Below are 18,409 nucleotides of genomic sequence, written 5' to 3'. Positions count from 1 at the left end.
TCAATTGCCTTTTGAGCTCGGGCGATCGTTCGAGTGATGGATACTGGGCTGATAAGAGCGTTGCCTTTCTGAGGGGGGCTATTGGAAGAGCGTTGTTGGAGGACATTGCCCATTACGCGAATGGAGGCAATAATCGGCATTATATTCATTTTCAAGACAATAGCCATACAAGGTTAGGCAGAGCTTATCTTTCGCAAGAACCTGCCACTTTGTGGGATAATTACAAAGTGCTCAACATAGCGTTTGCGACCATCTTTTATTAGCCTTCACGATACGGAAGAGGATCACCGCAAAACCTAGAATGAAGTGGGAAACATGGAAATTAAACGCGAACCTCTTAAAGGACGATGAATTGCTAGTAAGTTTACTAAAAGAAATTGCTAAAGCAAATAATGACTGTGAAAGAAATGGGGTGAGCGATGGGAGAGGTTTAAAGAAGTCAGAAATACGAACGCCATAGAGCAAGCAGTAAAAATACGTTTTGAGGAGCGTCAAAAAGAAGAAAACCTTCAAAAAATGCTTCAGGAATTGGTGTATGCTGAAAGTGCAACGCTAAGCACCTTTATGGAACGAATAAGGGAAATAAAGAATAATATTGAGGCTATCGACACGGAAAAATGCCGCGGCGCACTTTTCCGCGCACCAGCGGAAAAGTCCTCGACTGATGAAACAACGAGTGCTTTGGAAACTGCGAAAAAGTGTGCGAGGAGAAATGAAACAGTTGAGATTGAATACAAAGGGAACATATCTAGAAATCCCGAAGAAATCAATTATGCCTTTAAGGAATATTACAGAGAGCTCTTCAAGTGTAGAATACCGAGCAAGCCTGGGTGTCAGACCCATTTTCTAACCTTTCTACCTAGGTTAGACGCTGAAGAAACAGAAAGATTATCAGTAGATATCAGAGCAAAGGAGACTGAAAAGGGCATTGAAGACTTTAACCATGGAAAATCGCCAGGACCTGACGGCTTAAGAGGAGCTTTTTACAACGCCTTCTGCTCGTAGATAGCCATCGTGTTAGAACGTGTTTTTAAGGGGGCGTATCATGAAGTTCGTCGGCCACCGTCTTTCAAAAGGACGTATACAGTCTTGATACCAAAAAGCGATGACTCGAATAAACTTAATAAGTCACAGGCTACAGGCCAATTACCCTGACAAACGTAGCTAGGTTATAAAATTTTAATGAAGATACTTGCGCGGACATTACAAGTGGTTATTGGTGCTTTAGTAGGACGGCATCAGACCTGCGGGATAAGAGGGAGGTCTATATTTACCAATATCTACGTGAATCGCAGCATACTTGAAACTTGTGATGCAGATTTTAGGAAAGTCGCTATGTTACAAATTGATCTAGAAAAGGCATTTGACAGAGTATGTCATAATCTCCTGTTTTCAATTCTTGGTTATGACGGAATTAGATCACGGATGACAGAGGGAAAAATGACATACAATAATTGTACAACTAACATCATTATCAATTATGAGCTAACTGAAAGGATTGAAGTGCGTTCCTCTGTTCGTCGGTGGTGCCCCCTGTCACCGCTTTTGTTCGCAATATATCTAGAGGCTGTCTGTAAAAAATTATTGATAGTCCGGATGTCCGTGGTTTCAGCGTAGAAGGGAGAGAAGTGCGTTTATTAGCTTACGCTGATGACGTTGTTGTTTTCTGCGCTGATAAGGAGAGTGTTCGAGCTAATATATGACAATTATGTGTGAGTTTTGTGACACGACGGAGAGCAATATAAACCTTAATAAGTGTATCGGCTTGTGGCATGGCCGGTGGCAAACAACGCCGCGTGTTTTTGAAAGTATATGCAGCGGACGCTAACACTTATCTTGGTGTACCGTTAAGCCCACATCGAGACACCAATGATATATGGAATGGAAAAGTGCAGGAATTAAAAGCTCAAACTGATAAGTGGGCTGGTCGGGACCTCTCCATATTCGCAAGTGCGGATATTTGCGGAATCTTCTTGGTGAGCGAGCTGTGGTATCTCATGCAAGTCCTGAGCTGTTGCCACAGAAACACAGCATTCGCTGTGTTTCTGTGGCAGTCAGTATATGAAAGAACTAGCAGGAACAACTTGTTTCGCATGTTGGGTCAGGGGGGCTTGTCATTACCGAATTTATCATTAAACAACGAGTTTATAGATTTTTGTTCTTGCGAGACACGACAAATTCTTTCTTGCGAACAGTTTTTCAAGTCCGATTGAGCAATGTCTTACCTTTGTTGCGTCTGCGAGGGAGGGTGGGTGTTACGCAACGAGTAAATTTCTACGTGAGGTGGTCGCGGCATTTAGATTGTTAAATCACCACTTTCCCATACAATGTTTGGCCACAGTTACACGTAAGCGGATAAGCACGGATTTAATAGAAATTATGTTCTCCGAACCAATGTATCAATTAATGTACCGCGAAGGCCAGGGGAAAGGTGTGCTAAAACGTGTGAAACGAATGACGATACCTGGGGTGGGGGGGGGGGGGGGTGAGAAAATTTTTTTTTAAACCGTGCCTGTGAAAACATGGCTACAAGAAAAAGGGGACTATTTACTGTGGGGGCTAAGTGTTTCATTTGCAAGAAACCAAAATCTATAGAACACGTTCTTCTAGACTGTTGGAGTGCGGCCTTCTTTTGGGATATTATGCAAAAGACTAATAAAAAACAAGTACCGTCAACACCACATAGTATTCCTTACTTTTCCACAGGGCAAGACAGTATACCTTATGACATGTTCTTCTCGGCCTTCACAGCATCTCGATAAACCGCATGGCTGTAAGGTATTGTGATATAAATTTCAGAACAGTAAACTGTTACTTTGCTGAAAATGTGAGTAAACTACGTGAAGTGTTTCAGAAATTGGTGTATGACGATGAACTGTTGTTATTGATGGATGCTCTCTCTAGAATGAAACTTTTGTAATCTCTACCAAACTCAAACAGCAGCGGTGGGAAGGTGAATATTGTGAAATGGTGGCAACAGTGCGTATTGATGTATTTGCCGAATGTCTGGAAAAAAAGAAAAAAGAAGTGGGTGTTTAGCCCAAAGGGTAAGGCATTCGGCTTCTGAGCTTGGGGTCGTAGGCTCGAAATTCACCACGGCCAGCGTTTTTCCTTTCAAGTTTACTTTCTTTTATACATGAATTTATTATTGCGATAGCAATTACATGGACACTCCAGGCGCATTCCTGCCGCCGGCATCAGCGTCGCCGTGAGGTGTCGTGTGAGTGAGCGCGGCCCTGTGGCGCGCGAGGCAGGGGAGCAGAGAACTGGAGCCCTTCTGGCTGTGCCCTCTCCCCTTGAGCTACGTCACGCAAAAAAGGCCCACATAGAAGTTCCGTGCAGCGTGCTACCAAGCCACGAGTGGCGCACCTGTGTTGAAAATGAGACGCGGAAGACCGAGTGGGCGACGACGGCGATAACAGTTCGATTAGTTCCGCGAACCCTGCCGCTCCTTGGATAGCTTCGGGGTTAGAAAACTCCTGGCGCGCTGCGACATGCTTCCGAGCACACTTTTTTTTTTCTGGACGTCAACCATGCATGTAGTCTCTGCGCTTGTGCTGCGATTGCGGTTGTCTGTCCGGCAAGCCTTCATTGCCGCGGAATGTGGATTACGTTCGTGCCAGGATATGCCTAATAAGTGCTGCGTACCCGATTGCTGAAGCAATTACAAATAGGGGCCAAAAAATCATGCGTTCATGTTTCCGCAAGATCAATGACAGAATATTGGGTGCAAATGCTAAGGCAAATAAGAGAAAAGCTGGAATTCTGCGGAATAAGGCAGCTGTTTTTTTGTAAATAGTTGCACGAATGTTTTATATCTCCATTGCTAAACTCATTTGAGGTGTTGTAAATATGTGGATTGCGGTACTGTATGTAATAATGCCTCGAAAGCGACATTATTCGTTTAGAGCCTAATCTAGACTGGAATAAATACATGCGTCCCGAATGCGAAGAAGGGCACACCAGTGAAGATGTCATGAGATATTTGTTATGGTAACGCGGGAAGAAGTAAAGAAAGCCTTGGGAGTTATGCAAAGGGGTAAGGCTGCTGGGGAGGATCAGGTAACAGCAGGTTTGTTGAAGGATGGTGGACAGATTGTTCTAGAAAAACTGGCCACCCTGTATACGCAATGCCTCATGACTTCGAGCGTACCGGAATCTTGGAAGAACGCTAACATAATCCTAATCCATAAGAAAGGGGACGCCAAAGACTTGAAAAATTATAGACCGATCAGCCTACTGTACGTTGCCTACAAATTATTTACTAAGGTAATCGCAAATAGAATCAGGAGCACCTTAGACTTCTGTGAACCAAAGGACAAGACAGGATTCCGTAGAGGTTACTCAAAAATAGACCATATTCACACTATCACTCAGGAGATAGCAGTGCCGTGGCCAGAAATTTTGTTCGGGGGGGGTCTCACATTGCAGCTCGGCCTCCTCCTTAAGAAGCTTTAGCGCGGGTGCTCATCTAAATAGATGAAAATACGTTTTTTTCTCGGCAACCACTACACCAAATTTGACCAGGTTTGTTGCATATAAAATAAAAAAATTAAATTCTGCTCATTTTCCGTGTCGATTTTTTCATTTAGGTTGTCAGTTCTTTATTAAAAATTGGAAAAAATCACAAATTTTCAGAAAACGAGACAATCAAGTTTAACACTCTGTAACTCAACAATGAAAAATAATATCGCAATTCTGTGCATTGCATCCAATAGTACATCTACAGCGGACAAAATTTATATCTTACACATGAACCTCAAAAAATTTAGTATTATGGAAATACGGCTTTTGCAGAACCCTTGTACACAATGTAACCATTTCACGTACGGTACAAATTGACATATCAAATTTGGCTGCTTTGACTGTTATAATAGACGCCGTTTACAGAACCGCGATATCTGTTCTTGATGCAGAGCTATTAGCTTTAAACCTCGTGCTTCTATTTTTGTCGAGCTTTCGAATTTTTCAAGATATTTAAACAAAATTCAGACCCTAAATGGTAATTTCGCTTCCAACAGACACTAGAATTTAACTTTCGAGGAGTTATCTCAGAAAAGTGTTTCTGCGTTTTAAATGTACTTGAATAGGCCGCGTCGGAGTTAGGCCCGAGCTAAAGCTTCCTCTTAAACAATTTGTCGAGAAATTAACTACATTAATAATAACTGCATTGCCATTGCCAAAGATGGTGCAAACGAAATCTTGAACGCTACGCACTGTCAAAACAAGTAAGATATGTATATTTTCATTAAAAAATGTACTCGTATATGCCAAAAGTTGTGCCTAAAATAACTGATGTCAATGCTTCCATGTGTGTGGCTATTTAATAAGTAAAGAACATATCACACGAACTTTAGAACTATATCAGTTAGAAACCAGCAAAGCAGTACCTGCCGCTGATATGAAAAATGTAAAGGCCATGAAATGAACAAGTTGATGACAAATGTGTTAATGAAACATTGTCATTCAATAACCTTGTTCACATTCTTGTACATTTGCAACGGCCAGTGAAAAATCTCAATGACGCTGTCATTTGTTCGAATGTATTACGCAGGAGCAGTCGTGTGTGCGGTCGTGTGTCGCGAGTAATTGCATCGAAATTATGGTCGCAACACAGAGCACGTATAAAAAGCGGGAGTTCTGCAAAATATACGAGGGCGAGTCAAATGAAAACGAGCCTGTGGGAATACATGACAAACGGGGTACTTTATTTAAAGGTAGTCTTTATGAGCATTTAGACATTTTTTCCCTTGACTAGTGAATTGTGTGATTCCCGTCTCATAAACCTCCTTGGGTTGCTGCTTCAAAAAGCCTGCAAGTGACTCTTTCACGTCATAGTCCGACACGAATCTGGTTCCCTTGAGCTGTTTTTTCAGCTGCCCCAACATGTGGAAGTCGCAAGGCGACATGTCTGAGGTGTGTGGCGGATGTTGCAGCGTCTCCCACTTGAACTTTGCCAGTTTTATATTAACCACATCAGCGACGCGGGGACGGGCACGGTCGTGGAACAAGATGACCCCATTCGTCAATTTTCCACGTCGTTTGTTCTTGATTGAGACTCGGAGCCGATCCGTCGTTTAACAATATCGGAAATAATTGATTGTCTCTCAAGATTTAAAAAATTCGATCAGTAATGGCCCCTGACGATCGAAAAAAAACTCAACAACACCTTTCCGGCGGTAATGGCGGCCTTTGCGTTCTCTGTGGGTGGTGAATTCGAATGTTTCCATTGTAAGCTTTGCCGTCGTGTTTCAGGCTTGTAGTAGTGGCACCATGGTTTGTCCCCGATCACAGTTGCAGACAAGAAGCCGTCACCCTCATTATGATACCGGATCAGATGAGTCAAGGCAGCGCCGATCTTCTCCGTCTTCTGGCGGTGGTTCAAAATATTGGGCAACCATTGCACACACAAGAGCCGATAACCGAGATGTTCATGAATTATGGCGTGAACCGAACCGTGACTGATGTCCACACGCTCTGCCAGTTCATCGATGCTTATGCTCTGTTCTTGTCTCATCAGATCATCGAGCTTTGGAATTTTGTTGGGGGTGATTGTACGATGGCTTCGGTCCGGTCTTGGATCGTCTTTGAAACTTTCACGTCCTTCTTTGGACCGTTTACACCGGCGCTTCACAGTGGCCAATGAAATGAAATGTTCAACGAACACGGCAGCCATACGGCGACTCATTTCTTTTTGGGAAACACCTTCAGCTCTCAAAAACCTCATGGCACCACGCTGCTCAACTTCTGGAGCATCCATTACGTCACGCAACCATGTTCAACCCGGTGTATGAGAGCATTAAAGAACATTTATCCTCACACCTGAGTGTCACTTTTGTAAATGAGAGATGCCTGTGTGCTACGCGCATGCCTCGCAGATAATGAATCGAACCATTATTGCGCGGGGTGGGTCGGCTAACTTTCATTTCACTGGCCCTCGTACATTATAAATGCGATGATGCAATTGAAAATATATACAAATGCGAAGATACAGCTTGATAAAGGGCAAAAAAGTGTCACTAGAAACAAAGTTCAGTGCACGTGTACACAAAACCTGGCAACAAGATATCTAAGTATGCGCATAAGTATCCAATAAATCTACCTATCTCAGAAAAAGTCACTGTATGTAATGCGTCAGACAAAGCAAATGAACATGTTGCGCAATCACAGATTCACAGAATCCTAGATCTCGCCCCCATTCCATCCACTCTCCCCGATCTATCGCGCGCGACGGAAAGCTTGCTCCCCGCTTTTCTCCTTTGCGCACACAAGACTTAGCCACCATCGTCGGCTCACCCATTCCACCCCCCCCCCCTCGAAGTCAAGGTAGAAAAAATAAATTTGAGCGTAGTTACTTTGGCTGGCTATAGTGACTTGACATGGATGCTTTGGTGTAGGTGAAAAAAAGAAAACGTTGATATATTTTTATGTGACACGACGGCACGGATGAACCACCAGAACGATATATACACGCCTGATAGTGTGTTGATTAGGCTTGCCTCGTTGTATATTCCGTTGTAAGACTTTAGAAAAGTCAATGCATCTTTGGCGTCAAATGCTTATAACTACATTAAACCCGCAAAGTTCCGCAATTGAAAATCTGAAGCACAACTTTCGAAATGTCAATGCACCTTTCGCATCAAAGTTTATGAGAATTTATACCCATAAAGTTTCGGAATTGACATCCATGCGCTCCGTAGATTCCGCGGCCTCCGCGACATGCCGCGGTGATCACGAGTCCGTTCGCCATCTAAACGCCCTTGAAATTTGGTGCTCGGATGGGGCTCCTTGCGTTATGTTACTCCAGGTGCATGAGCATTGCCACGAAATCCAGCCCGAGTTCGCAATGTTCGCGGTGAAATGTCTTTTCAAGCGTGAAAAGGACATTCTATACAAAATCCAGAATGATTTCCGACGCCGGAGGATGCTTTGGTGAGCCGTGCATGGACAGCACAAAAAAATTTCGGGGGGGGGCTGAAGCCCATAAGCCCCCCCTGGCTACGCCCCTGGGTGATAGAGAAATGTGCGAGATAGAGATAGATAGAGATAGAGAAATGCCTCCATGACCTCAGCAGTCATGGAGGCATTACGGAATCAGGGTGTAGACGAGGCGTATTTAAAAATACTGAAGGATATCTATAGCGGCTCCACAGCCACCGTAGTCCTTCATAAAGAAAGCAACCAAATCCCAATAAAGAAAGGCGTCAGGCAGGGAGATACGATCTCTCCAATGCTATTCACAGTGTGTTTACAGGAGGTATTCAGAGACCTGGATTGGGAAGAATTGGGGGATAAGAGGTAATGGAAAATACCTTAATAACTTTCGATTCGGTGATGATATTGCCTTGCTTGTAACTCAGGGGACTAACTGCAATGCATGCTCACTGACCTGGAGAGGCAAAGCAGAAGGGTGGGTCTAAAAGTTATTCTGCAGAGAACTAAAGTAATGTTTAACAGTGTCGGAAGAGAACAGCAGTTTACGATAGGTAGCGAGGCACTGGAAGTGGTAAGGGAATACATCTACTTAGGGCAGGTAGTGACTGCGGATCCGGATCATGAGACTGAAATAATGAGAAGAATAAGAACGGGCTGGGGTGCGTTTGGCAGGCATTCTCAGATCATGAACAGAAGGTTGATATTATCCCTGAAGAGAAAAGTGTATAACAGCTGTGTCTTACCAACACTCACGTACGGGGCAGAAACCTGTAGCCTTACGAAAAGGGTTCTACTTAAATTGAGGACGACGCAACGAGCTATGGAAAGAAGAATGATAGGTGTAACGTTAAGGGATAAGAAAAGAGCAGATTGGGTGAGGGAACAAACGTGAGTTAATGACATCTTAGTTGAAATCAAGAAAAGAAATGGGCATGGGCAGGACATGTAACGAGGAGGGAAGATAGCCGATGGTCATTAAGGGTTACGGACTGGATTCCAAGGGAAGGGAAGCGTAGCAGGGGGCGGCAGTAAGTTAGGTGGGCGGATGAGATGATGTTTGCAGGGACAACATGGCCACAAATAGTACATGACCGGGGTAGTTGGAGAGGTATTGGAGAGGCCGTTGCCCTGCAGTGGGCGCAACCAGGCTGATGATGATGATGATGATCTTTGCAGAATGAATTGGACATTGTGGCAACATGGTATGCACGTCGGAACATGTCGCTAAATGTGAGCAAATGCATGCACGTCACCTTTACAGGAAGCACTCCTAGCAAGAGCACACGTATCGAATCCATGAGGCCAGTTTAGGTACTGCAATGGAATTGAAATATTTAGGTGTCTTTTCACCTCGCACTTGCGATGGAGTAGGCACAGGAATTATCTGACGAATAAAGCGACGTGAGTGCTCGGTTTCTTTAGGCGGAATTTCAGTCCGCTACTCAGAGGTCTGAAAGCACAATTGTATTTCACTACGATCAGCTCTCGAATACGCATGTGTGTGTTGGCACCCTTACACCTCAGAATTAAGGAACAAACTTGAAAGAAAAAGAATAGAAAACTATGGCTGCCATCCTTGGGAACAGAGAATTCAGCATGACAGAAGCTAAGCATACTGTTCAATGAACGGACCTAAAGACTCGCAGGAGAAACCTGCGTTTGAAATTCTTTTAAAGCTTAAACAGCGACAGCCTCCGCGCTCGCTGGGAGTCTGCATTGCTCAGCTCAAACCTGGAGCACAAACTCTGGGCCGTCTAGCGAGCCCAGGAAGCCGCCATGGGCCAACAACCCTTGGCCGAAACCTAGGCGGGGTCCAGGCCCGCCCCACTAAATCGCAGGGCACTCAATAATGTTATTTGAATGAATGTATATCATTGCCATACTGGCATTAGTCGAGAGAAATACATGAAACGAGCTTCGGATGTATCCCAAAGAAAGGATCACCCTTTGAAAGTCAAGAAACTTGCTTCTAAAGGTGACGTGTTGCGGTATTCTTTTTTTATCCAGACAACATGCGCCTGGAATTTTCTTGCGCCTGATGTTGCACTAATTAAATCTTTTGATGCTTTTTACCACACGTTGAGTGTTTATATATATATATATATATATACCCTTTCATAAGCTTTTGTATTTCGAATGAAATCCCCCCTGCTGTAATGCCTTATTGGCGATGCCCATGCAGGTAATGAATAAATGCAAAAATATAAGGATTGCGAAACAATCGCAACCATGCCAATCGAAACAAGCGCGAACGAGTCCAAACCAAACTAACCGCGGGGGCTTAGTGACTATGGTGTTGCGCTGCTAAGCACGAGGTCGCGGGATCAAATCCCGGCCTCGGCGACCGCATGTCGATGGGGGCAAAAATACCCGTGCACTGGGGGCACTGTCGCCTGGTGATGAAACGCCGACGCAAAAGGCACTCGGAACGCGATGGTCGCCGAACGCCATCAAGTTTCACAACATCGGCACCGGGCTGCGTGGACATGAGCAAGTGGCGCTTACGCATACTTACAACTCCCCAGCTTCTGCGTGAATTTTTTCAATTTCTACTGCGCAGATCACAGCGACTGCAAGCGTCCGCGAAGTGAAGCGTTTATACATGGCGTCGAACGTGGCTAATTAATGCGCGTTGTCTTCATTTTGCACTAGGATATCATTTGCTAGCTGCTTCCGCTAGCTACTTCAAGTATTCTTCAAGTTTGCTTCTGATCGGCAAAGCATGCGTAGGGCAGCCAAAGAAAGCGTTTACAATGGTCATTTTGCTGGAATTCTTAACAAGAGCTCCAGCTGAAAATATTTATTAGATTGTATAAATTTGCCTTAGCTATAGCACAGCGGGCTAAAATCGATTCTCTTTCGAGCTCGCCTTCAAACACTTTTTTATTCATTGAAGAAGTACGAAACGAGGCGAAACAGGAACCTAGCCATACTGCTATAGGTTCCTTGTGGTGAACTAGGTGCGTTTCCCGCGCCTTATCCCTGAGCTCACGCGCGGTGGCGCCCATTTGCCAGCTCGGTCTTCGGGGCGGCATCAAGGCGAACATGGCTGGAGCTGCTCTCCTGCGCAGATTCTCTCCCGGCGTCGAGCACCGGGACTGCTCCGCTCGGTGATTGCTCTCCCAGTGGCCGCCTCCGGGAGCCCCCAGGACTGAGCGCTTCCTAGCAGCGGTAGATGTTCCCAGGCCCACTACGATTTGGTTACGTGAGACATTTGCTCCCGTGACTTGTAGTTTTCGCGCCTGGTGAATCACTACCCGGTTAGCCTAGAGCGTGCGGATCGGTCTTGTGATGAGCGGCCGTTGCTCGCAAGCCTTGATTGTCCTACATTAGCATATCTTGGGGGTTGATAAACCCGCAGTTGTTGGCGATCCGGAGCCCTCCCGGCACCGTGTCAGAGTGTCAACAAACCCTGCAAAAGCACCTTGTGGGTGCTGTAGAGTGCAGGAGCGTCGTGTGCCCTGTTCTGACCGTGGCTTGTAGTGAGCAAAACCATCTCCACAGCCCGGAGATTTTTCTAGTCGCCAAAACAGCTATCACTGAGTGTTCTCACAGTGTTCTTCGTAGAACATGTCACGAGAGCGTCATCATCGGTTATCGCAAACGCGTGTTTCATAGACATCTGAGGATCTTCGTGTGGTGCAGGACTCTCTCCTACAGATGGCAGTCGCCGTATGCTGGCGCATACAAGTGCAGCGTGACGCCAGTTAATCTTTAATTAAGAGGCCCCAGACAAGGTCAAACAGGAATGTGCCTACCTCGAAGCGGCTCGGAAGGACGAACTTCGTGGATAAAAAAGAAAGCGCGGCGAAGCTTTTCCTCCGCTCACAGTTACGACACGTTGTGTTGCAGGAAGGCACTCACCCGAATCCTCCGGCACCGAGCAGCTTTATGGAGAGGAAGTCTTTCATTTTTGGGATGTATGTCCAGAAGGGGGCGATCTCGGCCAGGTTGACCTTCTCTGTTTTGGCCACGATGGTGTCTCCAATGCCCATCCAGTCGGTCGGCGGCACGTCGGACACTTTCTCCAGTGACGTGGCCAGCTCGCCCACTATGACGACGAGCTTGCGAATGCTGTCGCCCAACTCCTTGGCGATGTGTTGCGCCTTCTTGTAGGTCAGGTTGTGCAGCCCTGCATGTTTCCGGACGATGCAAGATACTCCGTCAATTGTAGCCAGGTGCGCGCACTCGCCATAAATATGCACTTGCCAGCTGGGGCAAGCGTGGCTCGGGTTGCTTATCAGTGCTAAGATGTACACGTCTCGGCTGAACGGCTGCAACAGAACGGGAGCGCATGGGGATGACGCGGGTCGTGGCTGTTTCACTCAAGACTAAAAAATGGCCGCGGTTAAACCAAGTTTGTCGAGCGATAGCATGGTTTTGCTTGCTTTGGGAGAGGACACAGATGCTGCTCGGCGCCGTCAGCAACCACCGCATCTACAACTACACCACAACACACAGACGCTGCTCGGCGCAGCAGCAGCAGCGAGCGAATTGACCTTCATGTTGCGTCTCGCTTCAACATGAACTAAGCATCGAAATCACAGCGCATACGAAGCTAACAGCGTACTGCGCACTTTGTACACATCGCAGATCGCTTTCAAGATATAGGTACGGCCACGCGCCGTATGCAGTAGCCACCGGTAGTGGCAGGCTAAGTCCCAGTTTGACTTTGGCTGAAGCCAGGCGTTTTCTGGGCTTGTACCTGGGGTAGTAGAGCCATCGCTCTAAAAAACAAGCAAACCGAAAACAAAATTACGAGTTCGTAAAATAGCGAACCGCAGAAATGTTTGGAGCATGGTGTTGAAGACAATTTTTCTCACGACTTCGTCACACAGCCTGAACTACATGCGAACAATATGGTGGTCGTATGCACCCTTCTATTTAAGAGCATTGACTGCGAAGACGTTACGCGTTTCACAGATCCCGAATACTCGTACGGTTCGGAGTACCGCAGCGTGTACATCAATTCGCTCATAAATTGGGTTCAGACTGCAGAGGCAAACTTAATGGGCGCAGAAGCTGGGGCCTGTGAGCCCCGCAGGGACATTGAAGTCAGCGAGGCTATCATTGCTCGCTTCGAAGGCCTAGCTCGGTCCGTTGAACTCAGTGCAGTTTGTGCAGCGCTTTCTCATGAGTTACTGAGTACTGATCCACTGCGATCCATCTTCAACTCCGGCCATCGGCCATACCATGCTGAATATGCCAGCTCTCGTATTACGAGGTCACGGCTGATCACCAAGGGTGCCTTGAGGAGGCAAAAAATTCAGTGGCGACTTAGCGGCAAATGCCAGAGAAGTGCGTTAACATTACGCCGCACATCCATTCAGGGACCGGATCCATGATTTAAACCACATTCACCACATAGCAAAGTGTCGTTCAGGAGCTCACTCGACATAGGTCCTGCCTCTTTGAGGAGGGAAGTGCAACTGACGGCTGCCTGGAGCGAGACCACTGTCAGTCGCGCTATGTAGACCCTTGTCGAGGAGCTCTAGAGGAACAAGGCGACGCTTTCGGCGGCGCACCGCAAGTTGCCTCAGGCGAAACAGCATATTCCCTGCTACTGTGGAACTTGGTGCTTGCTAACGCAATGTGCTCCGTTCATGCTGAACAACAGTAGAGGGAAGACGTGCGTGGTAGTTGGCTGCAAAAATAGTGCTGGACATAATAAAGAATTGAATGAATCTGCGCGACCAAGTCCACGGACCGCTGCTACGTAACGACGTCATGTGTTGCCGGCTTTTCACGATGCACTGCTTTCCTCGAGAATTTAAACATATTCACTCACCTGCCATCTCAAACTTCCAAAGATAGGACCTGAGCCCCCGAACGTCGGCGAATTGCCGCTCGTTATACGCAGTAGTTACGGGAGCAGCGCCGCTACCTCGCTCAGTAATTTTCTCGCACGAAATTTACGGACACCCACCCCAACCCACACGCAACCTTACGCCCGCTCTATCGCCCGCGTTCTATAATAAGTGGATCGTCGCATACTGTAATTAATGCGCCAAAGAATGGCTAATGGACTACATCGACAGCCCACCGACATTCGAAGCGGAACGCTTTGTGATGGCCCAAGAGTTAGCGAGTGACTAGTCATACTACGTCTTTGTTACAGGCTATTACAAAGCACTGAACATCTACGTTTCAAGGCTGCTGAACGGCAGGAAGAAATGTCCCGCAACGGAGCAGACCCGCGAGCGATTGCGCAGAAAATAAGTGATCAGATGGTGTTACGAATGGCCGGCAGAGGTACCGACCTACAAAATTCTCCCAGCCCGCCGCAGCTGCGGGGGTGGCGATATTGAGGAGAAGTAACCTCCGAACTCTCCCGAACCGCTGCGACGACTCACTTTGTAAAAACAACAATGCGCCTCGTGAACATTCCGTCGGCGCCACCATGTCTAGACGCGGTCGCCGGACCAAGTATTCTGAGTGGGTTCGCCGTCGCCGTCACGGTTTGATTGGAGCGGGGGAACTCCTGGAGGGAGGTTTTGCGGTGCGGTCTCATGGGCACCAGAAGAGGTCACAGCCAATGGACAGACGGCCACTGAATGCAGGGTCAACTGTGGGATCAAGAGGCGCCTGCTCGGGTCAAGACCACTGTCTGCGAGAACCCTCTCACCTCGGTGTGTTCAGTGAAACCTGTGCGGAAGTGGGTGTGTAAACCCTCCCCCTAGAAGGCGGGTCGGGTACGATGACTTTGGACACTCCGATTTGGCCGAAGGTTGAACGGCCGTTTCTCTCACCTGGGGGATCTAGAGAGGACAGTGTGTATTTAAGCAGCCGTTGTCGGCTGTTCAGTGTGCATTCTCTTTGAGTCATGCTAGAATAATGAACTGTAACGCTCTCATGTAGTTACTGTAAATAAATCCCATATTCCTCGTTCTAGATGAGAACAAGCCCCTCCCTTCAACAACGTCCTCAGTGTGGATGAGTTGGACGACGGCATAGGCCAGCTACCATCTATTTCATGCCCGACCCCAATCCTTACAGCTGGCTGACAGCGGTGAGACGGACATTGCGATGTGGTGCTGTGTCTGCGGTGAGTACTTGGTTCTTGCTTTGATTCTCTAGGCTTCATTGTGTGGTTGTTCTGTTTAGAACTGTAGGGAAGCTGGATTGTTGATTGTTAGGCAGGTTGTGTTTACCTAGGTATGTTTAGCGAGCAGGTCCAAGGCAGTAAAGCAGCTATCATGGAGTTAAGGACACTGCTGAGAGACAAATTGTTGATTGCTGGAGAGGAAGTGGGCCTGGAGGTACGCAAGGAAATACTAAAATCGGACTTATTGCAGCTGATTTCCGAACAGGCCAATGAGGAGGACATAGAAATAGGGTTAGAATTTTTAGGAAAATAGAGAAACGGGACATAGAGAGAGAGAAGAACTGGACAGAGAGGAACGGGAGAAAGATTGCGAGTGAAGAAATATGCAACTTGAACTTGAAAGCAAACGTTTGGAGTTATCTCAAGGTAAAAATTAAAATTAAATTATGGGGTTTTACGTGCCAAAACCACTTTCTGATTATGAGGCACGCCGTAGTGGAGGACTCCGGAAACTTCGACCACCTGGGGTTCTTTAACGTGCACCTAAATCTAAGTACACGGGTGTTTTCGCATTTCGCCCCCATCGAAATGCGGCCGCCGGGGCCGGGATTCGATCCCGCGACCTCGTGCTCAGCAGCCCAACACCATAGCCACTGAGCAACCACGGCGGGTTAATATCTCAAGGTAGTGAAGGGGCTCTGGGACGATCAAGTGAGGCAGAATCATACCGCATGGACAGGCTGTTAAAACCATTTGAGGTCGGGAACGACATAGGATTGTTCCTAGGCAATTTTGAAAGGAATTGAGAGAAGATAAATTTCGGTCCGAGTACATGGCCACAGCATTTGCTGTCTATGTTGCCGTGTGAGGCTGTGGAAGTAATCGCCAAACTCAGTGCACAAGATGCATACGATTATGCAAAGGTTAAGGCTAGTCTTTTGAAGAAGTACCGCCTTTCACCCGAAGCTTTTCGGCAAAGGTTTAGAAGTTCGGGCAAGAAGGATAGCAAGGGATATCTGAAGTTTGCATATGGCTTAAAGTCAAACCTAGTCGAGTGGTTGAAAAGCGCGGAAGCGTACGAGAGCAGAGACATTGAATGCATGCGTCTAGAGCAGTATTACAGAAGCAACCCACAATCTGTGAAGCTGTGGGTGCAAGACAGAAGAAATGTAAACACTGTGGAAAGGGCGGCTGAATTAGCCGAAGAGTACGCAACGCGTAGAAAGCTGAACGCCGAGGACGGAAATTGGGACGGTCGAAATGGAACCGCGGAAACCATTTCCGTTCATAAAGGGCTTGCAGACTAGACGACCGGAGCCTGTAGACGTGGAGGAAAAGCCTTAAGAAAAGAGCGAGGAAAAATCAAACGGGGAAACCGTGCAAAAAGAGCAGAAAAGAAAATTCGAATATTTTAGACCGTTCCACTGCTATAAGTGCCACAAACTCGGGCATATCGCTGTAAACTGCGGGAAGCCTAGCGTAGTTTTCTCCTACGTGGATGAAAAAGACGAGAATATGGAACTTTTAAGCCCGTATCCTCACGACCTGCAAGTTAATGGGAACTATGTATGGCCACACATGTGCAGGTCATAAATACCAGGTTCTCTAGCTGAGTGCCATCCGTGCGGTATAACCGAGCTCAGAGTGGTCCACCTTGACTGATCAAATAGGGCACCACTGCAGGTTAAATGTGGCGTACAACTCCTGCGGGACCCGCCGTGGTTGCTCAGTGGCTATGGTGTTAGGCTGCTGAGCACAAGGTCGCGGGATCGAATCCCGGCCACGGTGGCCGCATTTCGATGGGGGCGAAATGCGAAAACACCCGTGTACATAAAATTAGGTGCACGTTAAAGAACCCCAGGTGTTCGAAATTTTCGGAGTCCTCCACTACGGCGTGCCTCATAATCAGAAAGCGGTTTTGTCACGTAAAACCCCATAATTTAATTTTTAATTTAACTCCTGTGGGGACGTTAGAGTATCCGTCTCCCGTGCAAGAGGACCGGGATTCAAATCCCGGTGCCGCGCAATTCTCCACCGGAAAATACAAAAAAAAACCGTGTGTTGAGAAAATTGCACAAACAGGCCTGGAGTGCGGCGTGATCCCGGTGACCAGAACCGGTAACGCACTCTCTCACCAGAGCAGGATTGGCCACCCTGGTGCAGTACTTGGCCACAACCTCCTATATGAATACAACAATCAAACCCCGGCCCTCAGTCCCCAGCAGCCGCGAAGCAACTGACCACGGCGGCGGTCAGATCTGTGACGCTGCAGAGGGTGCTAAGAATACCTGGCTCCGGACAGGCCGCCATTGGAATCTGAACCTGGCAACGTTTAACGTTAGAACGCTATCTAGTGAGGCGAGTCTAGCAGTGCTATTGGAGGAATTAGAGGGTAGTAAATGGGATATAATAGGGCTCAGTCAGGTTAGGAGGACGAAAGAAGCATATACAGTGCTAAAAAGCGGGCATGTACTGTGTTACCGGGGCTTAGCGGAGAGACGAGAACTAGGAGTCGGATTCCTGATTAATAAGGAAATAGCTGGTAACATACAGGAATTCTATAGCATTAACGAGAGGGTGGCAGGTCTTATTGTGAAACTTAATAAGAGGTACAAATTGAAGGTGGTACAAGTCTATGCCCCTACATGCAGTCATGATGACCAGGAAGTCGAAAGCTTTTATGAAGACGTGGAATCGGCGATGGGTAAAGTCAAAACAATATACACTATACTGATGGGCGACTTCAATGCCAGGGTAGGAAAGAAGCAGGCTGGAGACAAGTCAGTGGGGGAATATGGCATAGGCTCTAGGAATAGCAGAGGAGAGTTATTAGTAGAGTTTGCAGAACAGAATAATATGCGGATAATGAATACCTTTTTCCGCAAGCGGGTTAGTCGAAAGTGGACGTGGAGGAGCCCGAATGGTGAGACTAGAAATGAAATCGACTTCATACTCTGCGCGAACCCTGGCATCATACAAGATGTAGACGTGCTCGGCAAGGTACGCTGCAGTGACCATACGATAGTAAGAACTCGAATTAGCCTAGACTTGAGGAGGGAACGGAAGAAACTGGTACACAAGGAGCCAATCAATGAGTTAGCGGTAAGAGGGAAACTAGAGGAATTCCGGATCAAGCTACAGAACAGGTATTCGGCTTTAACTCAGGAAGAAGACCTTAGTGTTGAAGCAATGAACGACAATCTCATGGGCATCATTAAGGAGTGCGCAATAGAAGTCGGTGGTAACGCCGTTAGACAGGAAACCAGTAAGCTATCGCAGGAGACGAAAGATCTGATCAAGAAACGCCAATGTATGAAAGCCTCTAACCCTACAGCTAGAATAGAACTGGCAGAACTTTCTAAGTTAATCAACAAGCGTAAGACAGCGGACATCAGGAACTATAATATGGATAGAATTGAACAGGCTCTC

The 18,409-nt window shown here is 46.9% G+C and overlaps 1 protein-coding gene across 1 annotated transcript in view; it reads right to left on the bottom strand.

Moving 5' to 3' along the window:
* The window catches only part of LOC126527444 (probable serine/threonine-protein kinase DDB_G0280717), a 141,859-nt gene extending 128,129 nt beyond the window's left edge, over positions 1 to 13,730 (bottom strand). Inside the window, exons 1-2 of the mRNA XM_050175277.2 lie at positions 13,724 to 13,730; positions 11,800 to 12,067 (exon numbers count right to left, since the gene is read on the bottom strand). Coding sequence (XP_050031234.2) covers positions 11,800 to 12,067; positions 13,724 to 13,730 — 275 coding nt within the window. The remainder of the gene's footprint in view (positions 1 to 11,799; positions 12,068 to 13,723) is intronic.
* Between the last annotated feature and the right edge of the window lie 4,679 nt (positions 13,731 to 18,409).

Source organism: Dermacentor andersoni, chromosome 9, assembly GCF_023375885.2.
Source record: "Dermacentor andersoni chromosome 9, qqDerAnde1_hic_scaffold, whole genome shotgun sequence".
NCBI classification, from domain to species: Eukaryota; Metazoa; Arthropoda; class Arachnida; order Ixodida; family Ixodidae; genus Dermacentor; species Dermacentor andersoni.
This window is presented reverse-complemented; position numbering and strand designations above follow the sequence as displayed.